Source organism: Phaseolus vulgaris, chromosome 11 (genome assembly GCF_000499845.2).
Source record: "Phaseolus vulgaris cultivar G19833 chromosome 11, P. vulgaris v2.0, whole genome shotgun sequence".
Taxonomy (NCBI): Eukaryota; Viridiplantae; Streptophyta; class Magnoliopsida; order Fabales; family Fabaceae; genus Phaseolus; species Phaseolus vulgaris.
Window position 1 is genome coordinate 48,011,464 of NC_023749.2, and position 22,051 is coordinate 48,033,514.

Consider the following 22,051-nt stretch of genomic DNA (forward strand, 5'->3'; position numbering starts at 1 on the left):
ATATCATAAATTCACATAAATTGTAAATAAATTCTTCAAGCAAAATCGGTTAAACTCTCATTAATATTGGTTGAGATTATAAATTTTACAAAATTTAGAAACTAACAGTTACTTTATTAGTAATAGTAGATTATTACAAGAAAATTATTAAATAAAAATTAATTTTAAACACAAAAAATAATTAACTAAGTTATATATTATTTTAGAGAAAAAAAATGATGAGGATCTAAATTTGTTTCTATTATAGATAAATATTTTTTTAAATATATCTAATTAGCTACAAAGATTTTAGCTATCAACTTTATAATTTAAATAATTGATAATTAAAACTTCAGTAACTAATTATATTTTAATTTGGAAACTATTTATCAACAATAAAAACTACTTTATATATAAATAATTTTTTTAGTTTCTAGAATAGTATATAATTTAGTTAATATAGCAACTAATTATTATTTTTTTAAAATTAGTTTTTGTTTAATAATTTTTTAATAGTGCATAGTATGATTATTAAAATATGTAATTAAGTCTCAACTATTAAATTACAGAACAAAACATACAAAGAGAGACAATCATTTCATTATCTCTCTCGTTTAGACATCAAGTTATGACTTGAATGAAGAACATCTAGTTATGCGTTGTTCTTCGAATAATATATGTAGAAACAAAAAAACACAATAAATTTTACAGCTAAATATCAACCAAACCCAATCCTTCTAACATGTTTCAATTTAAATGAAACATACTTCCCACTCAAACTAACAAATATATTAACTCACATTAATTATAACTAATCAACATTCAATTTAAATCAAAACTACCATAAAAGCTAGACAACCAGTCCACAAATTTAGAAAATGTAAATAATTTATTAGATTTTACATAGATGAAATTTAATAAATAATAAAGAATGAAATATTTCAAATTTATTTATAGTATTTAAGAAAAAACATATTGATTTCCATTTAATTTAATTTAAACGTTATTATCTAAACTTAAAAACAAGCAAATCTTACATAAAATATAATTTATTAAAATGGAATCTAGTCTTATCAGTACATATTAAAAGTATTTAATTTTTGTAGTGTACTTATTCCATAATAATATAAATAACTTTGGTTACATTTATTTTTTTAATTGTTTTTAATATATATGCTCTATAATAAACTTCAAAACTAAAGTAAAAAAATGTAATTACGTTATCAATATGAAATATTTACATAATATGAAATATTTACATGTTGACGTTTTTCTTTTTCCAAATAATGTAACTCATCAATTCTCCCGAGCTTCTTCTAACAACATTTTTATTTATAAGATTTAAAGTCAATATATTTATTATAATATTAGTTTGGCACCATAACTTATGTCCTTTAATAGTGTAGTAAAAAGTTTAACTACGGTAATGAGACTTCGAAATTTAGAAGGTCATTTTCATATTTCATTTAAATTTTTAGATGGTTATATTCGTGAGTTATGAATTCCAGATTTTCATATTCAGAATGATGTGTTGTAAATGGTGCTGATGATTGATATCCGACACTCATTTATGTTTGCTTACGAATCTTGACATTCGAAAGGTCATTTATATTGTCTAGGTAAGCTTTCGGATTGTGAAATCCATAAGTGACATATTAGTTTTGGATTTGTATATCTAGAATTGTTGTTGGGATCTCGTCATCCTATAAGACCGAGGCTTCTGTATCCAAATTTTTTTTAGCGTTGTGCAAGTATAAAATCCTACATGGTAATAATCAGTTTTAAAGTTACAAATACTAAAACAATTATTTTTATATTATTCATTTTCCTTTGCGTGAAAAACTAAATTATAAACTATGGATCAATATGAAAGGTGATTAAGATTTACTTATATTTTGTATCAGTAAACAATTTATTTATTTTTTACATACAAAGACAGTAAAAGTTTGGTTAACTCATGAAATGGTAGGAGGGGGATACTTATTGAATGATGTAATTCATATTCTTGATAGAATTACACCAATTTCTTCATGTAACATGGTAAGTATCAAATTATGCAATTTGTATAATAAAGATTGTCATAAATTGTGCATCCATAGCCATGGACTCTCCATAAGGATGAAGGAGTTTTCTGCAGACTGCATTGACATCCATTTTCTTTAATGTATAATCAAATTTAACAATTTACACTATTTCAAATCCAAAAAACAAATATGATATACTTTTCCACACTCCAGTGTTACTGCTTGATGCCAACAAAAGTCACCATATTCTATAGTTGTCCTACATAAATTAGTAATGTCCAAAAGCACTATTACCTTGTAAAGCTTTTTCTAAGGGAACTAGAAGTAGTCATCTTATACATCTTTGATAATCATACTATCTTCATCAATATACCAGTTATCTTTTTTCATTTTCCTCCATTGCACATAGTTTAACTCCCACTTGGCATAGAGGAGCATCTTATAATTACTTCAGCTTTAGAACTGCTATGCACTGAAGATATTGAGGCAGAGGGTCTTAGGAGGGGTGTAACTACCCTGCTTGAAGTTTCATTAGCAATGGGAGAAGGGGTGGATGTAACAGCCGTGACTGGTTGTAATTCTACTTCAGGGGCATCAATTAATTGGTCATCTTCTTCAATGGACAACACAGTGCTTGTGTCTGTATGAATGGTGACGGAGTCATCAGGGAACATACCATGTCTTCTCTTCTTCCTAGCTGCCTTACCCCATCCATGAATTGTTTCTCTTATCCTCTGTGGGATTAATGCGGCCTTATAGTTTGTTCCCATCTGATACAGACATTAAAAAGCTGTTGTTGCATGGAACATTACAGTGGCAAAGCAAAAGCCCTTCAAGACAGGTTGTTACAAATCCATTTTTCACGCAACACAAGACGGATAATTCATCATTAAGGAATGCCATTTGTATAATTTGAGACTTCCAGAAAATGAAAACTTGTCATGTATAGTGTGTGTGATTTACATTTTCAAACAATTATTAGTTTTCAAAACAAAGTTGTACAATCAACTGGTAAAGAGGGTCATGCAATGCAAGACAGGTAGTGTAATTAATGGAAAAGTTGTGTAAGATGAGAAAGCATCTCCTATTTGTTTCTGTTCTTTGGATTTTAAATCACAAGTTTAAGAAGCAATTTTCAAAACTTCCTTGTCTTTGGATGAGAAATTGATTTTTGAGTAGTGTGGAATTATTGAAGAAAACAGCTTTTAAAACCAAAAGATGAGGAGAGAATCAAACAAATCCATAGTAAGACATTGTTATTGTTATATTTCCTTTACCTGTGTAACAAGTGCATATAGTGGCAAGGTGCTGTAGCTACAAAGAAACTGTCCTGCAAACCTGCAAAATTGAAATATAAGGTGCATGTTGATTTGTCGATTTGTGTAAACTAAGACAGTAAATATCCAATGCTGGCATTTTACATTAAATGTCCACGCCAAGTAGCTATTTTATATTTAAAAAATCGCATGTCAATTCTTTATTGAATTAGTTTACACAAGTATTGTATGTAAAATATTGAATAAGGGGAAAAGGTTTATTTCTGCATACCCCAATATTAGCCTTAAATACAGGAGAAGGTGATTCCTAATAAAGCAAGAATCATATCCGAACTGCCACTGTAGTCAAAAAACACATCTTGCTAGTTTAGTCAAATGCAAAATCACAAAGTTGCAATCTGTATTATGATTCATTAACACAAATATATAGTTGTGTCTTACTTCATTTGAACTCCCTAAAACCGAATCTTGCTTAGAATTTTGGATAATTTATGTCCAAGCAATTTAACTATTTTTTATAACTCAACCTTAAAACAATATGATTCCTATAACTCCATGTCTAATTCTAGGTTGTAAAATGGATAAGGAAGTACCCAGAACCAAAAGAATGAAGCCAGCTCAAATGCATTCTGCCAAAAGGAACAAAGAATCAGAAGTTAATACGAAAATAACAAATTTGAGTAAGAAATTATCACATAAGACGTAGACGAACCATGGCCAACCTGGAAGAGAATGAAATGGATCAAGGACAACAATAGTTCAGGCTTGTTAAACCAAAAAAGTTCATCACGAGGCCTCAACTTTGCCTCTGGAAAGAACCCTGCAATTCCAGCATTCTCCAACGCCAAGGTTGCAATAACATGTTGTAGCTTTGTTCCCACCAATAGCACTAGCTGTGCATGAAACATAATGATTTTATTGTTGAATGTCTTCAATAATTTACTCAACTAATTTATCTATCATATAAAAATCATAAAGCATTCAGTGAATAAGGCCATAATTTAAGCAGGTTAACCAAAAAACAGTGTATTCTATTCAAATTCCATAGAAAAACCCACCAACTATTCCACAAAGAACCAACCACATGCCATTCACAGCATCTAATGGTTCTGTGAACAAAAGTTTAAAAGTTCAGTTTATCCACCACAATGGCATTTGAAGGAATTAGGATAACTAAAAAAGGAAATGAAGAAAATAACGAAGTAACTTACAGATACAGGAATAATAGCTATCCAGAAATATAGGTTAGATCCTGCATAAACCACCCCAAAAAATAACCATTTGTAAGTTTCAACAGCATGCAAAACCAAGAATGACCTGACCACAATGCTTCAGTGAATCTTACAGAGAAAAGGGACTGAAAGTATAAGCATAAGGAGATTTTTTGAGTGAAGGGACAGTGAGGAAGCATGTTAAAATCAAGGAATTATAAACTAATTTTCCCCTGGACTGCTTATAAATAGGCTATACCTTTAATGTTGAAAAGCATGAAGCCAACAACAAATCCCCAGAGCGGGCCACTGCAAGAGATTTTACAGACATAATCAGCTTTCAACTTCTTCATGAGAATCAGTTGCTGAAAAACTAAAGCAATAAAAATGTAACAAGAATAAGTCCAACATGCTCAAAGTTAAGAATTTAAGACATTATATTCTTGCCTTTTTATTATTTGCAATGGATATAGCATAGAAAAATTAAACTACCTCTTGAAACACTAAATACAAATAAATGAATATCTTGTTTCCAACAATTTACTATTAAAACAGGTCATCTTGAAAATTTAAGATAATGGGAATGCACATAAAAATGCACTAGAGATGTTATAATACTTTAATGACTGAAATTGGTGTCCGAAGAGAAAATCATGAAACTGACTGCTGAATCTCGACTATTACTAACCTCACACCAACTATCCTTTGGAATTCCTCTTCCATAGACCGAACCATGTAGCTATGGAAATCATACTTTAATGAAAGGTGGTGATTCTGCCATGAAGAATGAAAACGTAGTAAGTAGTTCATATTCAAAAAATAGTAGTGCACACATACTACATGGTTCCACGAAACCTGACATACAACTACCATGGGGATTGTTGTTTAAAATTACAATTCATGCAATTACAGTCTTAAAATCAGATGGTAGGAACTAATATTATGCAAGTGCATGGAGTATCTATCTTCAAATAGTCTTTTTCAGTTTCCACTAGGAACTTAGAACCAGAGTTTTCTCAAGAAAAGATAAAAGTTTGTTAAATTCTGCATCTTGACATATGGTGGGATAAGAGTTTAAACAACATTTAGCCGAAGAACTTTGGGAAAACATACTAATTATGAGATGAGAACCACATTAGATAGCTTGTGAGGAAAAAAAAAACATATATACCAAAGACAAATTTTATTGCAATACTGCGTACCATGATGAAGCCTTTGCGAAGCGTAAGATAATCAACACGAACCACAGAATGTGCAAATTGTCGGAAAAAACATGTCTGCAGCTTAATTAAAATTAAAATTAGATAGAAATACAATTATACTGAGTAAATGATTCAAAAGGAAACCTCAATTTGCATAAAACTTGATGATTAAAATGATATATAAATTGAGTTGTATATGGTACAATGTACCTAAGAATAAAAGATTCATATAAAGTATGTTTGTTCTCAGAAAATGCTGATAATGTACTATTAGCATTTAGTATTCGGAAAACCACAAATTGAATTCCCATAAGTTTGACAACTTCAAAAAAGTAATCATTAAAATTCCGATCATGTTTTACTCAACATACTTGTTTCCTTGAGAAAAGAACTTTGAAATGATTTATCCAATTTAGTTGACCGTTGCAACAAACTCCTGTTGCATAACTTGTTTGGGAAAACAATTTAATCAAAAGATGAGAAATCTAACCCAAGTGAACCATGCAAAGATGGTAAACTTTTTACTGTATATTTTGATATTAACCTATCTTCCTAGTTCCTTCATCAAATAGGTTTAAGAAACTAAAGAGGGGAATGTTAAAAATACATTAATGAAATGAAACCAAATGGAAACAAGAAAACAAGGGGAGACATCTAATTACCACCCAAATGAGGGAACTGTTTTTGAACAATGGATTTGATGCATGAGACTTGACAAAGGTTGATTGCCTTCTCATTGTCAGCTCTCTTGTAATCTCTGTTGAAACAAAAGAATTGAAAAAACAACTACTAAATATGGTTTTGAATATGCATTTCATGACCACATATTTTCTGTCAATGACCAACTCTCCTAAAAGACTACCAAACTGTCAAGTAAAGATGTAAATGAACATTTTTAATGTGCTCCCTTACAGAAGCTCTTGAGCTGGGAGTGTGGAGAATGAATAAGAACTAAGTTAAGATTAAATATTAAAGCAGGGATCAAACTCTTGACTACATGTGATGATGGACGTAACATAATACTACTCATGGACAGATTATCATAAAAGCTAGAGCTCACAGGTAAAGATACATTTATATATTACAATTAGAATTTCCATCCATCTAAATCGCTGAATGAAATCTTGGGAGGTTTTGGTCATCCAAAATGCTTGTTTATTTAACTTCAATGGCTATCAGGAAAAAAGAAAACATAATTGCTCAACAGGATCAGTGAGTGAAGAGAATGGAGGGGAGAGATCAAACACAGAAATGCATTTGGATTTTAATTATATAACAGATTGTATTATCTGCAACGACTACATAACTGCAAGAATAATAACCAACCTGATTGATGTGCTTTGTAAGTTTGTATATTCAATAATATAATTGGAAACAACATTTCAAAGGACTAAAAAGGATAACTTAATAGAAATAGAAATAGCTTTCACTCAAAGGGCAATGAGCTTACCCGATAATGAATTACGCCTATCCATGTGAGCTTCATCCTCCCACACTCTCCAACTGTGAATCTGGTTTAAACTACTAGTGTTATTATGTCAAACAAAATCCAAAATGATAAAAACCTGAATGCTTTACCTCTCAGAGCCTGATTTTAGTTCCTGATGTGTTAAAAGTTCAACAATTTTGTCTTATTGTTAGATTTTACAGAATTATTTTGCCATTAAAATATAACTAAAGACCAATTTAACGTCAATCAAGGATAATTTTGTCTTATTAGGAACTAATTTGATTTTTTTTACACAGGGATTAAATAAGATTGTTCACTCTTTCAATGACTAAATTACGAGGGCTTCATATTAAATTGTTCATTTAGTCAAAATAAGAAAAAATATACATGACAGAATGTAATACACACACATAGTATCAAAACGGATGTAGAATGGATCAAACTATTTTGTATCATCATTGGGAAAACCCAAGCACATTTTGAAGAAGAAAATTCGCAAATTAACCATCTTTTTGCAACAATGATAAGTGGCAGACATGCTTAATCTAAAAATAGAAAACAGTGACTCACCTTCACAATGGCCAACAACATAGTAAGGCAACTGTAAGATATATGAGTTACTGCCATGACAAAAATGAACCGGTGCAACTGCTCTAGACCTTCATAGGAAACAAATGGTTCATAACCCTGAGCAAGATAACAAAAATGCAAATTAACTACATTAATTTAGAGCAGTAAAAGCCACAGAGAGTCAAATTTTATACATGTAAGCTATATTACTCATGCCTCTTTGCAAGTGCTTCTATTTATTCCATCTAACATCCTTCCAAATACATGATAAGCAGAAGCCATCAGTAATTTACGCTCTTCAGAGCCATTCTCTTCCATTTGTTCATCAATCTGGGATCGAGTGCATGGAGCAAAAGCACTGTTGTAGAACTTTGATGGAATGCAAATATTAGCTATCATGCGTGAGGTAGCTGTTAATAAGAGTGATATAAACCCGAGTAACATCAATTCTGAAGTAGAATTCCAAAATAATGAGAACTGATCAGTAAGAATTCTTGTTTATATCCAAAACGAATGCAATAAATACAAGTATAGTTTAATGCACAACACCTTCCTTCATCTTCTCTATAGCTGCAAGCAACGGTTTTCGATTAGTTTTCCGCAGCCACTGCAGCCACAGAAAAACATAATCACACATCAGAATTCATGCCAAAGGCAACCACTAAGAACGGCTTCAATCACAAGTAAGAGAAGTATGTGATTAAGCCAGAATCAAGCTTTAAAGTTTAAACAAAAAAATGAAAAATATAAATCTACACATGCCACTGAAAATGCATATGAAGAGAGTGAAAACTTCTTTCCATGTCAATTAATGCAGATCCTGTTAAATCTATTTAGAGTTACATTCCGCCCAGAAATGAAATTTCTGACCATATCTAAGTAGTTGTGTGGCAAAATACTCATTTTTTTCTCTTTTTGTTTTTTTTACCTCTACCCTTCCCTTTCTCAACTCATTGACAAGTCTGATAGTAGCTTGAGTCTTAACCACAAGTTTGCAAAATGCCTTGAAAATTGAACAAAATTACAACTTCTACCATGCAACTTTTTGCAACAACCGAGAAATTAACATCAAGAACCAACATAGATTGTAGTTTAACCATTACTTACATTGCTTAAACGGTGAATGGAGCGCTCCACAAGCAGAGAGACAGCAACAAAGACAGTCAACACAGTAGCAACAGACCATGTAGGAGTCAAGGCCAATGACCTTGTTTCTTGTACATTTTTTTCCATTTTGAAACACCCAAATCACAGACCAAACCTTTAATATGGCTATGGCTATGCCTAACAAAGTCACAGGCCAACTTCTTCAACGGGCTTGAGACATAGTCTCATCAAAGATCTCCTTCGAAAGTTATACAAACAGAACTCATAGTGCACCCCTTAATCAGGCTATAAATCAATGGGGGAATACTGAATCCCATAATTAGAAATTCTAATGGCAGTATCTTTCATCAACAGACAATAGCAAGTAGTGATCTTCCTGACTACTAGTTTACATACAAATACAAAGATACAACAGATCAAAGGAATATGACCCAATGGAAGCTCTAATTTCCAATCTCTCCTTCATTGACTCCAAGGTTTGAGCATAAGACACAAATACATACTACTTACTAACAAAGAAAACTTTGGCAAAGCCCCCAAATGAACCTGGTGACTAGCTCCTCAGTGCATGTCAATGATTCTTATATCTACATAATGATTCTGAAAAAAAAATCCATATATTAAAAGAAAATAAAAAATATTTACAATAGTTATATAGCATCATATTATTTAAATAAAGTACACAATGATGAATAAATAATAAAAAAGTAATGTTCATGTAGCAGGCACGTGTTTTCCAACAGAGTTGCTATACCATAGTTTTATTTGCTTAATGACTACGCTTTGAGTACAAAGCTAGTACATTATTTCCTTAATCGCAGCACACCTTTGCTTATGCAGGTATTAAGAACTTCAAATACAGTTTGTTGATACCCGGAATGACAGAATTTCAGGCAACCAGAGAGTAGTTGTTATCTTTGTTATTACTTGTATTGTAGTTCATGGTACTTGTTTCACATGCAATTAGTAAATAGTGTGCAATCTGTCTCACTGTGTTGCCAGATATGCAAAATGGAAAATAAGAAGGGAAAAAGACACATGAATTCATAGGCATTAAATCTTTGATTTGACCAGTGTTTATATCCTTTTAACGTGTTGGTAAATTTACTTAGATTTTGTATCTGTCGTTTGTAATATGTGAGTTCAATGTAGGGTGCAGCAGGAGTCAGTTGATGATGCTGAAAGAAATCATTTTCTAGTCAACTATGTTGATTGTGCTTTTGATGATTTTGGTGGTAGTCAACCGCCTGTGTACCCTGGACTGTCCACTGTTTGGGGAAGCTTGGCACGAAGTAAGGTACTGGCATGCTCTTTTTTTATTGCCAGTACTGGCGTGTTCATTAGCATTTTATTTATTCCTCTACCCCTTGTTGGTTGCTGCTGAATAGGTGATATTGTTTTGTTGTACAAATTATATAAAATCTGTTTTTGGGTAGCTTTAGGTTAAGGAATATAGGTTGAAGCCTTCCTCTAAGAGATATATTTTACTCATCCTTTTATATATATAAACATACATTAGCTCATAGCATACTTGCGATTTTTGGCCATCTCTAAATCGAAGTGGTCAATAAATTCTATTAGGACATATTACAAAGTATACTTTAAGTCTAACTCAACCCCATAAAACCAACTCATAGGATTATGTCTTCATCTCTAGTCGATGTGGGATCTCCAACAGGACAGATGTTGGACAGTTGGAGTTAGTTACTTAGGCTTCAGTTTTGGCTTGCAGTAGAAGCTATCTGTGTGTGTAAATAGTTGAGCCTTTTAGCTCACTCTTTGTATCAACATTTTCAATTTGACAGTTTAAAAAATCACATTAGATTTGGTCTCTAGATTCTTTACTGGGGGTTTGAAGTTCTTAGGATGACATACAATTCAGAGAATTGAAATAACTTGATTTCATTGAAAGGGACAGTAGTTGATATGAGCTTTATATTGCTGAGCTTGTAGTTAACTAACTGACATAGTTAGTTAGATTACAGCTCTCAGCCTAAACTGATAATTTACTGTAAAACAAAGAGCAAATACAAAGAATAAAACCTTGACACCCTAATATACATCTCTATTCACTAATAAAACACCCACAAACTCAATGCATTCGAACCCCCAAAAACTCAATGCATTCAAAACCACACAAAGAAAAAACCCACTGACCTTCCCGTCGCTCCTACCACTCCGGCCGCCGCAACCTCTTCGCACTCCGCCCCACCCTGTCAGGAATCTAGGAAACTCAAAATGGAACTTGTCACTCTGTAAAAAGTGAAGCCAGAAGAGTTAAATCTGAAGATCCCTCTCACACACACATAGTCACAAGCTGTAACTAACAAACTAGTTTGTTCCCAATACAATAATACATTGAATGAGTTCACCACAAACTACACGCATTTTTATGATTCCAATATAAAATGAGGGACAAGGCGCGTCTTTTCCAGCTGCAATATTATGTCAATGTCAATGGAATGCACACTGTTCAGTATCTCTTCAATGGGTCATAGGTGCGTGCCAACTCCAACAACTCTTGCAGTATATAATATACTAATCAACCACATCTACCACATTGTTTCATACTTGTGTTTTTTATGCAGGTAAGTTCAAAATTACATGAAAGAAAAAAAGGACAAAGATAATTTTTTTAATTTTGGTAATTCACACAAAAATGAGTATTCCAATATATTTGAAAATATATTTTTTTTTCTACTCTTTATTTATGAAGCTCAGACACTTTTCTTAAATGACGTGTCTGGATACATGTATCGGTGTTGACACTCATAGAACACTTATCGGTAAAGTATTTAATTCAAAAAAATATTTGTCGGATTTCTAACAATTTTAACATGATTCTAACACAGCTTTAAAAATGATAAATACTATAATTTTCTAAAAACTCAAATTTATTGTATAAATTTTTATTATAATTATAAAAATAAAGAAGAAAATCTTTTGAACCAATCATGAAAAACATCTTCCTGCTCCAAAAATAATTTGAAACATACTTGTGCACGTAAATATTTATTGTCAATTTATATAATTTATAGTTATATAATATATAGATTCATGTCCCCGTATCTTACATTTTAGAAATTATATGTATCTTCCGGTGTCCATGTCCTATCAGTCTGTGCAGTCTGTGTCTGTGTTACATAGCTCTTTATGCTCTTATAAAAAAAATAGTATTTTAATTTTCTTTATCTCTGTATCATTGTATAAAGGAGAGTTAACTTTTACACACATGTCTAAAAATTTAGTTGTGATTATATACATAAATTAAGTTACTTCATTAATCATTTTAAAAGAATTATTGTTCATTTCAATCGTTTATTATATCTACATAATGATTCTTAAAAAAAATCCATATATTAAAAGAAAATAAAAAATATTTACAATAGTTAAATAGCATCATATTATTTAAATAAAGTACAGAATGATGAATAAATAATAAAGTTTAAACATGTGAAGGGCAGAAGTTGGTGATGGTTATCAAACATGTCGGTGCCGCATATCACTTTAAACTTCATTTAACATTTTCTTTCACCAATATCATTTATTCAACATCCCCGTCAATGTTTTATTATATAATATAGATTTAATTATATTTCAATTCATTTATAAACTTAAATATTTTTAATTTAAATTTTATTAAAAAAATAATAACTTTTATTACTGGTACTTAATCAATGTTTTCTCTAAAAATTATTATATTTATATGAGGTCCAACAACTTCTTCCGTGGATGAGTTATGTTAGGTTCCGAAAGAAAAAGTGAAATAAAAAAAAATAAAGAGAATAAATTTAAATTATTTGTTTTAAAGGAAAATGAACGAAAAAAAATGTAATGTATTTTTTTTGTTGCGTAAAAGTGAAAAGATAAAAAAAGGAAGGAACAATTTTATATGTTTTTTTCTTTGTTTTGCCAGCTTGATTTTTGAGTGTTCATAGAGGGTAAAGAAAGATCCACCTTTTATCGTAGTCTTTCTCATGAAATACTCTGTTAATCTGTTTGAAAGATTTTAGATTATGTTTGAATTAAAATTAATTTTTTTTAGAGATTCTAATATGTAATAATAAATTTGAATATATATTAGGGAAAAATTATGAAATTTTGTTATAGTAAAGAGATATGATGATTCTATTGACTTAAAAAAATTATAGTTAAATGTTCTTTTTGGGTTTATAATTCTCTTATTCATGATTAGAGTTCAAGAATTTATGATTAAAGTTATTAAGTGTGAATAAAATTATGTTTATCAGTGAGTCAGGTTAATGTCGGTTGGCGGGTTCAAAAGATTAATCTTTCCCGCCTAAATGATGATCGTTGGTGGTTGGTACACTGGGTCCAATCCACTTTGTTACCCCTAGCCAAAAATAGTTGTAATCCAAACAATACTAAGGTTTTAACCAAAAGCGATTAGATGTCCAAACAATACTCAGGTTGTTTTAGCTAGAAGTGGTTAGGGTCCAAACAATTTTTGCTTGTAACTTCGTAGCGTTAGTCTACCAAGTGGAACTTGATCAAATTGATAAAAAATTGGGCATAGTTTGCCTTTACAAACGAACTAGTGTAAACCTCACTTTTCTTAATCTTGTTTAACTTTCATGTTATATAATTTGTTCTAGCAAAAGCATGTGAGCTTTCAAAAAAATTTATAAACGTTTATTTGGTATATCCATTGTCACATTAAATACTTGCGTTTGTCAACATTCCATTAGACAAAACTTGAGAAAAATAATGAAAAATTTTGATACACCACCCAACCGTCTCTTCTTAAGTATCTGAACTGTTTTTCACAGTCTTGTAATACAAGATGTTGGTAGAGATGCCTTCATCTACTTGTATTTTCATAACTACATAGTTTGTTATTTCAATCATGGCGATATTTGATCATCTTGCATTGATTTCATGCCTTTAAATTTTTTGTATATGAATTTTAGTAGTGGCATGTTGAAGCTTTTTGAAACTTGTTATGACGTTTACCAAACTAACATTTCGCATGAGTCTTTTCCTTTCATGGGTGCTCAACCCACCTCTTGTGAAACCCACCAATTAGGGTGTTGATTTTCATTTTTGGTTGTAGTTGTAGTATTCTCTACTTGTTGCCTTGCCTCTTTTTTTTTTTTTATTGTGAACTGAATTGACTTTTTAGCATGGCAAAAAAACTTCTTCGATGTTGGTCACAATTCCAAATCTCTCTATAAAAGCCCAAAATGATTATCTCTTCTTGTGTCAAATACTCATAAGAGCCAGAAAAGTGAGATCATATGGTTGATTTGTTATGAACTAGTTGGCGAATGATATTCAATGTGATGAAGGTGCCAATGGATTTCGTTAGTAACTCTACAATCAATTAAGGGTTAAACCTTTCAATGAGATGGGAAAAACTTAGCATGTGATGACCTCGCTCATAATGTCTCACATAGATCATATAAATATGTGCTTGTTTAGGTCGATAAGGTCATCATATTTGTCAATATTAAAACTTTTCTATCATTGGGATAAGAGAACTTTCATGATGTCATTTAATTATTACAATCACACTCATTAAGGAAGTCATGAGTTTACAAAAGGCTTATAGATTGATCTATGACATGATGGTTTTGGTCTTATAGGTTTTGAATTCCTTGTTGATCATATGGGGTACCTAGAAAGGTACGTCATGATCAACATTTATAGTGACTTCAAATAGTAGTGTTTTCTCTCTTTAGGATTATAACTCTTAAACATGTTTTTTTTTTGTATTTTCTCAAGTTCCTCTCTCTTCTCTAAGATGGTTGAAGAGGGATAGTTGACATCTTTGTCAATTAGTGGTTTAACAAGAGAGATCTCTATATCTCCATTTATATTTGATTTGAGACTTCAAAATAGATGTTGATAGTTTCTTCTTTATTAACATTCATAGTTCTAATAAGTGTCATTGTATTGTTTGGTGGAACATCATTTAGTCTATGGTGGATACCAAATATACTTATATAAAGTATAATATCTTTTCTTTTGTTATCCATATCCACATGTTAATGTGTATTGTAAGGTGATAATTAAATGTATCATATGGTATATTAAATGCTCATAAATAATTCATATTGTTTGGATTGATCCCTAGCTTTTGAGTTGGATTTGGAATATGATTGTAAATAATAATATCTTTTGGTCATATTTAAAGAAAAATTAATTATTATTTATTTATGCCTTAATGTTCTTAGTTAACACTTTTTATGACTTAGATATACACTATGCTTTAATTAAATAATTTTTATTCCTAATTTAAGTAAACAGATATTTTATTTCCATTTTTTATATTAAAATTACTATATTTTATTCCAAACAGTTACTTTTAAAATAACAGTTATTTCATAAATTTGATTTTTTAAATATCATATGTAAACATTACATTATCTACATCTTTGTGATAATAATTTGACTTTTCATTAAACAAATACAAAAATTAGAAAATTATATAATACTAAATATAAAAAATAAGAACTTTATTTAAAAACAATTGATAACAAAGAAGAAAAAATCTTCCAAACACGAAATTTAAAATTCATTTATTTTACTTAAAAAAATATTTAAATATTTAAAATTTTATGTAATATTCTTTTATTATTTTTTAATTTTGTATAGAAAAATTAAGCTTTAATAAATTAAAAGTATATAAGTTTTATTTTAATATTTTTATAGAAAGGGAGGAAATTTAAGGAAAATAATTAAAATTTAGAGCATTGCTGTTATTGTTATTATATCAAGCTTTCAATTTTCTGATGAAGAATGTATATCAAATATCACAATAACTTTTATTATTACTTCGATTGTAATGATTTGAATCCCCGTCGCATGAAAGGATTTATTTATTTTTACAAAGTACTAAATACTTAGTATTTTTATAATTAAATATAACTATTAAATTATGCAATATTATATGACTAGTTATACATAAAAATTAAATATTCATAAATATATTATATAATAATTTTCATTTTTTTATATTCTATAAAGTTCATCAGACATGAAAATGATGTTTAGATAAAACATTATTTAATTTTTAAATTACATAAATTTATAAGCGTAACTACTGAATCAAAATTATTAAAAAATTTAATATTCATAAAGAGAATTAAGTGAATTATATTCATCTCCCTAAGGTTTTCCTAGATGCATATAATCTAGTGATTTTTAGCATTTACAACAATGTCCCAAACATTATATTTTTAAAAAACATAAGAAAATATTAATGTAATGGATAAATACCAAATTTAATCTATAACTAGTATTAGTAATATTTTGAAAAGATAAAAAAAAGTTAACTTGAAAACATAAACAAATATGGTGAATGTATTTTTATGTAATTTAGTCTAAAAGTTATTTAGTGAAGGGAGTTTTTACTTTATATATACTTATCTAGAATGAGTATAACTGGAAAGTCTCACATAGTCGAGATAATTTATAGTTAAAGATAGTATATAAACAAATACAAATTTCATCTCATAAACTGATTATAAAGATTGAATAAAACTTATAATTCATTAAATAGATATAAATCTCATCTTATAAATTAGTTTTATAAGATTTAATTTCAAAGTTTCCTTCTTAATTCTAATAATAGTGAAAGAGACTCATTTAACCTGATATTTACTTGATGAATGTCCGTTTTAAGGAGGTGAAAAAGCTCGACCTATAAAAAGCAATCATGAAAGTCAGTTCTTATATTTTTACAATTTTATATATTTGTGAGTACGAAGGAAGATGGAGTCTGCATGCATGTTTGTCCTTTTTAAAATGAGTGGTGATAATTTGACACCCAATGCACTAAATAAGATTCATTTTATGTCTTATTATTTTAAAAAATACTCCTATTATATAAGTAATCCAACACTTAAAACGTTGTAATCTGCAACAAAGGAAAAATGGGATGTCAAAAAATCATTTTTCTTTTTGAATAGCAACTTGAAGAAGATTGGATGGATGAATAGGGTGATGGTTATCTTCACCAACCTTTTCTAGCCAGGCTGTTCAAAGCTTGGGTGTACATTTGTGAATTATTGGAACCCTATTAAATGTTGAAAAATCTATATTAATTATTTCAAGCAAGGAACAAAGCTATATCGATCAAATTAATGCTGAAATAATAACCAAATAAAACCAATGCTCAACAAACTAAAACCTTCTGCATGTTCTTAATAGCAGCAGATGCTTCATTGCCATCAACTGCATCATCTATGTCAACCCCATTAACATTAGGTTCCTCAGACTCTTCTTCCTGCTTAGTCATCAGACAACCAATATAGGACCCAGTCACACAGAAGTCTCACTCCATTGGCCCAATTGAGCAGAGCCAAAACTTAGATATTAAACTAACACTAAAATCATCATGAAATAAAAATCAATTTTTAAAAACCAAAATAATTAGTTGCAATAGTAACTAAATTAAAGATCATTTTAAAAACTAAAAAAAATAGTTTTTACATTAGTTTATTTTATTGTTACATAGTTTCTAAATTGATATCTAATTAGCAGTCAAAGTTTTTGCTACCAAATTTAGAAACTAAATAATTGGTAGTTAAAACCTTGGTTGCTAATAATTTGGAAACTATTTAACAACAATAGAAACTAATTTAGAACCAAATTTTTTTTCGTTTCTAAAATGGTCTCTAATTTGACATCTAATTAGCAACCAATGTTTTTGCTACCAAATTTAGAAACTAAATAATTGGTAGTTAAAACCTTGGTTGCTAATAATTTAGAAACTATTTAACAATAATATAAACTAATTTAGAAACCAATTTTTTCTTTTAGTTTTTAAAAGGGTTTCTAATTTAGTTACTATTGCAACTAATTATTTTAGTATCTAAAAATTAGTTTCTATTTCTTGGTTTTCTTGTAGTGTAAGAATTCAGATTAACTAAAAAAAGAACACCTTCAGAAGTTTGCCACTTGATTTGCAAAGCTGCAGTAAGAAGTCATGATATAATACTGTCAGCTTCGTTTGCCTATAATTTTGCTTGTATGCCATGGCATAAAAATGTTCTGTATCAACTACTACAGCTCCTATCAGAGATGCAGAATGATCATATGATTGGCAAACTTAGGATATTTTCATCAAACCAACACATGAATACAAAAGGACACACTTAGTTTGAAACTAGAATATCAATCTATGATGGTTCAGGAGTCCTAAAAATGACAATAGAATATCACGTGAGCAAATAAAAGCTATGATGGTTCAGGAGATGCCAGGTTGAAACTAACTTCATCTCACTCAAGTATACTATCACATATCACCAATGGATAGCCACCATTCTGACAAATCAACAAGGGAGAAGAAACAAAATTGACCACCATCATATTTTAATAACATCAAAGTTTTTTAACAGAATAACTACTGTGTCGTTTACCTGAATATAAGCAGAAGGTAACATACCACACCCTTTAACCTTTAACACAACATCTGTTTCAGAATCCTTGTTGTGGTAGACTACACCTGGACAATCAATCAAAAAGATTAGACTTTCGTTTCCCCTGGAATTGGAGCAACTTTGCAGGCCTTTTATAACATATAATTGGATACATGTTAGTCAATTTGTTAAAGTGATTATTCCACAACAATAATTTAAAACTAAACAAGATTAGTGATTCTATGCGTGCATTCATGTCCACATAAATGCATAAACAACAGCTTAAGCATTAAAGGAGATAGAAGTATTACATTCTTTGTACGCAAAGTGTTGATTACTGATGACTTCCCAACATTTGGATATCCAACAGATATTGCTTGCTTATCCCGTTTCAAACGTGCAAATTGTCTAAGTACAGATAGAAGAGAACCCTATGCACAATAATGACAAATAAGAAAATAGCACATAGCAGGAGATGCAGAATAGCTATATCAAGTTTCAGTTATATTTCTTTCATAAATTAACAAAATTGGCACATAAAGCAAACAAATTAAATGAAGATCAAGTGTATCAGAAATACTTTTCCAAAGGACTTGTTAATGTTTGCATGGAATGCCAGAGTTGGAAATTCTTTAGACAAAACTCTAAGCCATCCTTTTGTTGCCCAAGCAGGAACTAGATCACACTGAAAAGGGGGAAATAAAATTAAGCTTGCTTTAAGTCACATAATAGCAATATAGGGCACTTAACATGTTAGAGTAATGTTAAAAACAAATCATGCTGTCACTAACCTTGTTCAATAAAAGCACCATGTGTTTGTGCTTACAATTTTCCTTCAAATGCTTCTCTAAATGGTAACATCTTGTGCCTTGTGGATCCCTCGCATCTAGAACCTGCATTAGGATACATAAAGTATTCAAACTTTGAGGAAGAGAAGATGGATCTGTTGGACAACTTCAAGGACTTGTGTTCAAAGAAATCTGACCTACCATAGACCCTTTATCTAAACCAAGCACAAAAGGAACACAAAAAGAAAGTTGCTTTAAAAATGGAAAATATTAACCAAGACATTTTTTCAAATTTGAAGTAAGACCTAAAAGTGACCTTACACTGACAGAGCAACATATCAGAAATGCCTATCATAGAGCACATTTTTTCTGTGGCACAATCATATCTAATTGAAACAAACACATGCACACCATTGCAGAAACATAGACACGAGAACATCTAAAGAAAAAGGAGATGCTACCTGTACAACAACATCAGAAGAATCTATCACTTTGTAAAGCTTACTTTGACCCTTTTCGAACATGGTATGTCACACTAAATCTCTAAATCCATCCCCATCATCAGCTTCTCCAGATGCACTAGAACCACGCTTCTGTTCAAAAACATCTGCAAAATACCATAGCAAAGAAGGAATGACAATAATCTCACACTAAGTAAAGCACAATTAATTTGTAGAAAGAAACTACAGATCACATAAAACAAGAATTACCACAAAATAAACAAAAAAAAGTTACTATTCAGTTTCAATTGAGTGAATATGTTAAGTGCACCATCATAAAACAACTAATAGACCAAGGGGTGCTTAGATAAGAAACAAAATCTCAATTTAATAATATAACTTTCTAATTTCTACAAAAACATTTCCCATCTCCTGTTTTCTTAAGTGATCTGGTGAAATGTAGGACAGATAACTTTTAGAATAGTAAACTACTTTAGAAAAAGAGTTAACAAGACATAAATAAATAACCTTCTTTGTTCTTGAGATATACTTATTCGGAGAAACTTATGTAACCCTTATGAATTTTTTCACTCAAAAATAGTTTTTCTCAGAACATACACACCAGCAAACAGGTTCTAAACTTTTAAAGATAACAACACAACCCCGTTGCTCATCCACCCTACAAATTCACAGAGAAACCATCCTTTCACCTTCTTCTCTTGCTTCTACGCCATTGCAGTCCAAAGAGAAAGAGAGATGAGTTGGTTTCTTACCTTGTCAGTATCTACAGCAGTTTGGATATGACCTGGAATAGAGGATAGAATATGTAGTATGGTTTAGAGGTAGCAAAGTTACTTTTGATTAACATGATTTTGATCTCACTCTTATCTTGTAACTCTTCCTCTCTAAATCCCAGTATTAGTTTTGTATTTTAGCCTTCAAACACAAGTATTGTTATTGATATTGTACATTGCTGACATGTGTAATTTAACTCCTCTAACAAATCTAGAGAATCAATTAATAGAAGAATGATGAAGTATGCTACAACCACACTTTACATAACCATAGTAAGAATGGTACTAATAATTTCATACTTCATTATCTGTTAAATTGGATGTAGCAAGCTCTTGGTTCAACAGTGAAAGCAAGTGTGAATGATTAAACTAAATGTCCTGAAATACTTGTTTTAGGTTGATGTTACTATTACTAAATAAAGTGTGTTTCCAGTTTTAACATAAAGAAAAAACCTATGTTGTTTACCCTCGTAGACTAAAGACATGTAAATCCATTCAACACTTATTTTATATTTAAATAAATTTCTTCAAACACTTGTAAAAAAGTGTAAAATGAGTCAAGTTTTATATGTTAGACTTAACTTTAATTGAAGATTTTTCATTCAACTTTTCTAAAACCAAATGTACATTATTTTAATTTATGGAATAAGTTCGATTCGATTTAATTTCTTTTTTTGTTTATTTAGAAATACTTATGAAGATGATTATTTAAACAGAACCATAATATTATTATGAAAAATATCCAAACTCTACTGTTTGTTGTTATCTCTTTCTAAGCAAAGTAGAGTGGACGGTGGTAAGGTTTGTGGTGAGTCAATAATCACTATATTATCTAAAGGCCTTCCAAACATGGCCTAATCAAAATGCTTCCAAAACAAATGGGAAAAGAGTGGTGTAAACTTTCAGTGCTAGTCCATTTTCATTCGTCTAGTCTATTCAACAGGGGACATTCAAATTCTCAATGTCTACTTTGGAAAATGAAAGCATATGTGTCCATAAAATGGCCATTTCATTGATAGATTGAGATAGAGGAAGAGTTAGTACTAAGGTTATCAAACTCGCGAGTTGACTTTTAAACGGTTTTTTGATCATCATGGAGCTTTTTTTTTTGTTTTTACCAAAATGGGGTCGTTGTAAAAAAGATTATAAATCTGAGGCAAGTCGTGTCAACTTGGCACGATTTTGCCACGTCAGTCTAAAGTCGTGTTAACTTAGCGCGACTTCTACCACGTTAACCTGAAGTCATGCCAAGTTGGCACGACTTTGTCCACATCATCTTTTTTTAAATTTTCTTGTTTTTAAATAAATATATATTGAAACTCCCCACAATTCTCTATTTATTTTCCAAATAATTAATTCTCATTTCTATTAATTTCCAAATGCAATAACAATTTTTTTATATTTTTTATTAATCTAATAACCAAATTAATATATTACATTAGCGTCAAACATGATTCATACACAATTATTCATTTTTTATTGCTTAAAACTAACACCCTTAGAAAATTATGTATCAAATTAATTTTAAACATTACATAACTTACTACTCAATATGTAAATAAGAAAATGTTACAAGAAAATTATATATATATATATATATATGTGTGTGTGTGTGTGTGTGTGTGTGTGTGTGTGTCAAGTTGGCACGACTTCAGGCTGACGTGAAAAAATCATGCCAACTTGGCACGACTTCTACATATGAAGTCGTGCCAAGTTGGCACGACTTGCCTAGATTTGTAATTTTTTTGAAAGCGACCCCATTTTGGTAAAAACGGAAAAAAAAAACCCATGATGGTCAAAACCCCCTCTTAAACTCTCTCGAA

General features: G+C 30.3%; 2 protein-coding genes across 3 annotated transcripts; both read right to left on the reverse strand.

The window, feature by feature from the left end:
- Nucleotides 1–2,092: 2,092 nt before the first annotated feature.
- Nucleotides 2,093–11,374, reverse strand: LOC137823379 (MLO-like protein 11). The gene is made up of 16 exons (XM_068628486.1): nt 10,978–11,374; nt 8,821–9,420; nt 8,263–8,320; nt 7,930–8,162; nt 7,714–7,830; nt 7,144–7,204; nt 6,356–6,450; nt 5,694–5,768; nt 5,180–5,265; nt 4,751–4,800; nt 4,492–4,532; nt 4,003–4,173; nt 3,874–3,909; nt 3,552–3,619; nt 3,281–3,341; nt 2,093–2,773 (listed from the first exon to the last, which is right to left on the reverse strand). Exons 2-16 carry the CDS (start codon nt 8,944–8,946, stop codon nt 2,414–2,416), a joined length of 1,638 nt encoding a protein of 545 aa, XP_068484587.1. The 5' UTR covers nt 8,947–9,420; nt 10,978–11,374; the 3' UTR covers nt 2,093–2,413.
- A 5,350-nt stretch (nt 11,375–16,724) lies between these two features.
- LOC137833377 (nuclear/nucleolar GTPase 2-like) lies at nt 16,725–19,749 on the reverse strand. Of its 2 annotated transcripts, none has more exons than XM_068641730.1 (7): nt 19,456–19,749; nt 18,998–19,099; nt 18,787–18,891; nt 18,518–18,637; nt 18,207–18,355; nt 17,729–17,758; nt 16,725–17,071 (listed from the first exon to the last, which is right to left on the reverse strand). In XM_068641730.1, exons 1-5 carry the CDS (start codon nt 19,516–19,518, stop codon nt 18,314–18,316), a joined length of 432 nt encoding a protein of 143 aa, XP_068497831.1. In that variant the 5' UTR covers nt 19,519–19,749; the 3' UTR covers nt 16,725–17,071; nt 17,729–17,758; nt 18,207–18,313. The 2 variants fall into 2 exon arrangements, with proteins under 2 accessions (XP_068497831.1, XP_068497835.1); XM_068641734.1 differs by having other exon boundaries at nt 16,865–17,071; nt 18,207–18,292.
- Nucleotides 19,750–22,051: the final 2,302 nt, after the last annotated feature.

Coding starts and splice junctions, on each gene's coding strand:
- LOC137823379 (XM_068628486.1), bottom strand. CDS start 8,946: ATGGAAAAAAATGTACAAGAAACAAGGTCATTGGCCTTGACTCCTACA. Junction 8,163..8,262: donor TATAGAGAAGATGAAGGAAG/GTGTTGTGCATT, acceptor ATTCTACTTCAG/AATTGATGTTACTCGGGTTT. Junction 5,769..6,355: donor ACAGTTCCCTCATTTGGGTG/GTAATTAGATGT, acceptor ATTAAGCTGCAG/ACATGTTTTTTCCGACAATT.
- LOC137833377 (XM_068641730.1), bottom strand. CDS start 19,518: ATGTTCGAAAAGGGTCAAAGTAAGCTTTACAAAGTGATAGATTCTTCT. Junction 19,100..19,455: donor CTTCTGATGTTGTTGTACAG/GTAGCATCTCCT, acceptor ATCCTAATGCAG/GTTCTAGATGCGAGGGATCC. Junction 18,638..18,786: donor TTAACAAGTCCTTTGGAAAA/GTATTTCTGATA, acceptor TATTGTGCATAG/GGTTCTCTTCTATCTGTACT.